The 4816-nt window shown below is 38.2% G+C and overlaps 1 protein-coding gene across 1 annotated transcript; it reads right to left on the bottom strand.

The window, feature by feature from the left end:
* Positions 1–1038: 1038 nt before the first annotated feature.
* Positions 1039–3366, bottom strand: LOC139119466 (perlucin-like protein). Its single transcript, XM_070683298.1, has 6 exons — positions 3272–3366; positions 2957–3023; positions 2735–2756; positions 1998–2373; positions 1326–1405; positions 1039–1189 (listed from the first exon to the last, which is right to left on the bottom strand). Exons 2-6 carry the CDS (start codon positions 3014–3016, stop codon positions 1149–1151), a joined length of 579 nt encoding a protein of 192 aa, XP_070539399.1. The 5' UTR covers positions 3017–3023; positions 3272–3366; the 3' UTR covers positions 1039–1148.
* Between the last annotated feature and the right edge of the window lie 1450 nt (positions 3367–4816).

Below are 4816 nucleotides of genomic sequence, written 5' to 3'. Positions count from 1 at the left end.
TAGACGTAAAAATGTTCTGACGCAACAAGATAGATGACATGGACGCTGGTTGTGACATAGAACGACCAGAGGATTAATACTACATTGTTGAACCATTCTCTTCCGTTTCATTAGACGAGAGTCTTTTCTTGCAATATCCGAACAAACTCTTCCTGTACTATCTTCATCTTGGAATCTATTGATTGCATTATCGCATTTCTCAGCTTTTTCAATAATACCCTCCAAAGGTTGGTTCTTGGCTATCTTCAAACTTATGAAAAATCGCTCTCATTGTGCTCAGCTTCCTTGTGGTTGTGTTTTATGTACTTCATTGACGTTTACTTCTTCTTTTTCAATTTCATGCTTCGAAACCGTAAGAACTGTAGTTATCACAGACTCATTTGCCCTGGATAGATTTCAAACTAATATTGAAGAGCCCAATTCTGTGTCTATGTTGCTGCAGTAAACAGCGTCCTCTATCGAATGTCGAATATCATAGCAATCCCCTGGAACTCTGTGAACACACTAGATTAAGACCAAATGGTCATACAACAGGTTTTAATATACGGCCTTCCGACGAGGAGCAGAAAATTTGATTAAATGGAAACCACAGATGCGGCAGACAGACAACCAAATGTAAAGGGTCAGTCGATTGAGACCATTGTACATTCTAAGGCAGAACAACTGAGAGTATGTCGTTAAAGTGATGATTCACCTACATATATGTACCATGCCCACCCTTTTTTAGCAGAATTGTATGCAGGCAGCCATGTTTGAGTAAGGAACACATTTTTATTTACTTTGTTCAAATTTATGTCCAGTTTCAGTCTTTGTTTAACACTACTATTAAAAACTACATTCAGCTACCGAATTTCCTGAGGGCGTTGAAATACCACAAGACCATTTAGAAGACAGTGTCCTCTATTTGATTGTCTGTTAGGTTAGTGGCTGAGAGAATGACGCAGTCAGAATTTCATTTTACTCTCTACTCTCGATACTTTATTCACCGACCACAAAATGCATCACACGCTTTCACAGAACACAAAGTTAACACCACAATTTCTATTTAGTCATAGCAGTACGTTACGTTTATTTTCCTTTGCAATCGAGTAAAGATCATACTAAGTATAAGTCTAATAAATGTTTCAGATGTCCATACAATTCAACGATCAGCCAGAATACCCAGGTGATCCATTGCAACAACAGTCAGCTGTAAGAGACAACAATGGACAATATAAGGTATCATAACCAAAAGAGAATAGTGTAAACCATTCAATTTTATTCAATTTTTCTGTTACTTCATTTGCATGAAAAGCGTCGATTATATCAGGGAAAGACTAACTTACTTTTAATCTCGCAGATGAATCCTTTCGGCCGACAATTGCAGTATTCATCATCCCATTTTCCATTGTGTCCGAATCTGTACCTGAAAGCAGCAAATAATACAGTAAACTAAAGTGATTGCCTTAATAGCATTTTACATTCAACAGTATCATCTTGTCAATAAGAAATCTTTATCAATGATAGCGTATAAGAACTGAAACAAAAGATCGACATAAATTCTTGTTGGCAATGAACTATCAACTAAAGTGCACAATGCTCTTCATTGTAGAGATAAAAGTAAAGACAGCCTTGGTAACGATTTTAAAGGAAGGGTGATATCGAAACTACGAGTGTGTGAGAAGTACGGCTTTCTTGTTTACAAACAATGTATTCCATGCATGATATATGGACGCATCACGTCAAAAGAGCTGCAACATTGAAATTTTACGAAATTCGCTGTTAACAAACATGTTTCAACTTTCATCAATCGCCGACGTACCCAAGATAAAGTGTTTACATTGGTCATAGGGGTCCCCGGCAACCTTTGAGCAGAGTTCCGAACTCTCGAGATCTGCTTTGAGAAACACCTACAGTTCTCTGACTAATTTAAGTATGACATTGCCTATTGAGCACCATTCTCATTAACTCCCCTTTGAGCAATAATACAAGATTTCGACGAAATATTAGCAACTTACCAAAGCTGGGCACAGTCTTGTCCATTTGGATCTTTTTTCGTATTGTTGTTAGGTTCACCTGGAGCCCAGTTTGAGTATGTGCCACCGCAAATCTCGATTCCATTTTTCCATACCCATTTACCTTCTTCCGCGCTATCGGTTAGACCAATAAAGAATCCCCATTGGGGCCTGTTAATGCAAGGTGGCTGATCGAGCTTGTTGTCCGAGATGAAGTTCCTTACACACGTGTCAATTTCCTCAGTATATAGGTTAGCAAGGCAACCTCCACGCTTATAACATACCCACTGAGCATATTCATAGTAGGTTTTTCCATTCTGGTTGGCATCTGCAGGCATTTCACAATGCACCTCGTACCTCGTACATTTACAGAAAGATGCTGTCAAATGAAAATAAAATAAAATACGATTCATTTCTCGAACGTAAGTAAGTATTTAACAGAGTATGAGAATCAAAACAGAATCAAGTTCTTTGTTTCCGGTGCTGTAGGAGTTGAACGGGAAATGCGGCTGAATTAAACTTACATAGAATTCTGCAAGACTTTTCTTGAATCGAGTGCGTTGTACGATAAGAACATTTGATATTTTGCTTTCGAGAAGTTAGTATTGTGATAAAAGTGTGCGATAATTAAACATCAGAATGTTTATGCGAGGTCTTATAAACAACCTCCGACATCTATAAAGCAATTATGACTTAAGTTTGTTCACCACAACCATGTTTTTTTCTGGTGTAGCACTTACGAACGCAATCCGGCTCGTAACTCTGTTGGATGAACAAAAAAAGACAAGAAGTTTACTTCTTTTGTACGGCAATGTACTTCTTTACATTAGAATGTGCTTATGTTGTCCTTCAAGTCAACGACTCTGATGTGAATGATATAGTTCAAAAAAGAAAAGCATGCGATCTTTCAATTAATCTCGGAAAAACAATAATGTCGCATAATTAAATATATATTACATTACCCATACTCCAACAAAAACGACTCCAGAAAGTAAAATGAACAAGACTGGTTTGAGATACATTTTGGGTCTGAAAATTCAAACAAAATTATTATTTAGAGTGACGACGTCAATGGTATAGCGTTCAAACAATTTCAAAGTTCCAGTTGTTGAACAACGGCAAGTGAGACATAAAGTCACAACCTGAGCCTTAGCAATAGCAGCGTGTTGAAAACTTTGAAGTACTGAATGAAAAAAAAAACAACTGGAAAGAATAGTGAGATTCAACGCGATGTCAAGCACAGAGAACTGAAAGGGAGGCAAACATTTCTTTCTTACCTGGTAGGCTTGTTCCGGTAAAAGGTTCTCCTGTTGTCAATGAATGGTGTTTTGATAGAAGAAGGACGCCTTTTATTGAATATGTTGATATCGGGGGTTACATTCTCTATCTATCAATTTTGTTATCCACTTCACACATTAATGGAAATTGTCGCAGAGAGGATGGTCCCCCGTGAACATTTTGCTGACGCGAAACTATCTTGATTCAATATGGAGAAAATCGGATATTCTATCTGGCTTTACGGAGATTCGTTAGAATTTGTAAAATCATTATTCAACACACGATTCTTAAGAACAAATATGTCGTTAAGCCAGAGGTGTCGGTAATGTCGTACGCGGGAGGTACTTTATGATTCCGCAAACGTTCAATCACCATGCATACTTCTCCATGGCTACATTGCTCAGGAAAGTCAGTGTTTACAAAGACGTGGCGCCGTCAAAAGAGACTGGGCTTCTGACAGATGTCGGTACACCCAAGTCTCTGAATACGTCCAAATTTCCGCGGGTCGTCTTTGTGCAGTGTGGCGAAGTGAACGCAAAGTGCGTCTCTCTGTCTTTCAAGTGCACAAGCAAAATCTTTTTCAAATCTACATTTAAGAATGACTTTGGCATGCGTCTATGATTACCTACAGATGAGTCAGTGAAAAAGCAGAAGGCAAAGGCACACAGGGCTTCTTTCGACTAAAACTTGTCAAAACGTGTCTGTCAACACAGAACAGAGAGCTCCAAGCTCAACCTCAGGCCGTTGTCAATGACTTAACGTATCAGGATAATTGGACTCTCACAAACAATGAATTCTCTGCAAAAAGCAAACAACAACAACCAACAAACAAAGATATAGAAAAACAACCTAGTAACCCCGTTGGAGTATATTTTACTGGAGGCCTGCATATTTGCAAGTTCCATGATATTTATTTTGCAATCATTATTGATATCAGGATCGTTTGACGTAAATGTAAGAAAAATTTCGGAAAAAAGTTTGTCTTCCCTGTACAAACTCTTCTGTGTTTCCAGTTGAAACGTACAAATTAAAAGCTGTCGCGTCAATCTATGAATACTAATTATATTAAATTTACTGCTGCGAAAGCTGGTTTGCAGACAAATAATCACTTTAAATGTGTTCTCTAGTAATTTTGTATTCCAAACTGCAACCTATAAAAGTACCGTTACTAGATGGAAACTAAGAATGAATAAAAAAGACAGACAACACAGGCTGAATGCTGCCAATTCCCACATTGGTTTAAGCTGGTATTAAAAATGTATAATTTATGAAAGTCGGTGGGAGAGCCATTCTACCCACCACAGGTTTAAGAAAATAATTGTAACCCGAATGCATCGAAAATATTTAATTAAAAAAATCGGAAAAGCATCTGCTCTACCCAACACGGGGGTAAGAAATTAATCCTCTTCCGAAGGCCAGCTCTCTCTCTCTCTCTCTCTCTCTCTCTCTCTCTCTCTCTCTCTCTCTCTCTCTCTCTCTCTCTCTCTCTCTCTCTCTCTCTCTCTCTCTCTCTCCACTAAACATGGAAAGAACCCCAAATTCTC

This window comes from Ptychodera flava, chromosome 19 (genome assembly GCF_041260155.1).
Source record: "Ptychodera flava strain L36383 chromosome 19, AS_Pfla_20210202, whole genome shotgun sequence".
Taxonomy (NCBI): domain Eukaryota; kingdom Metazoa; phylum Hemichordata; class Enteropneusta; family Ptychoderidae; genus Ptychodera; species Ptychodera flava.
This window is presented reverse-complemented; position numbering and strand designations above follow the sequence as displayed.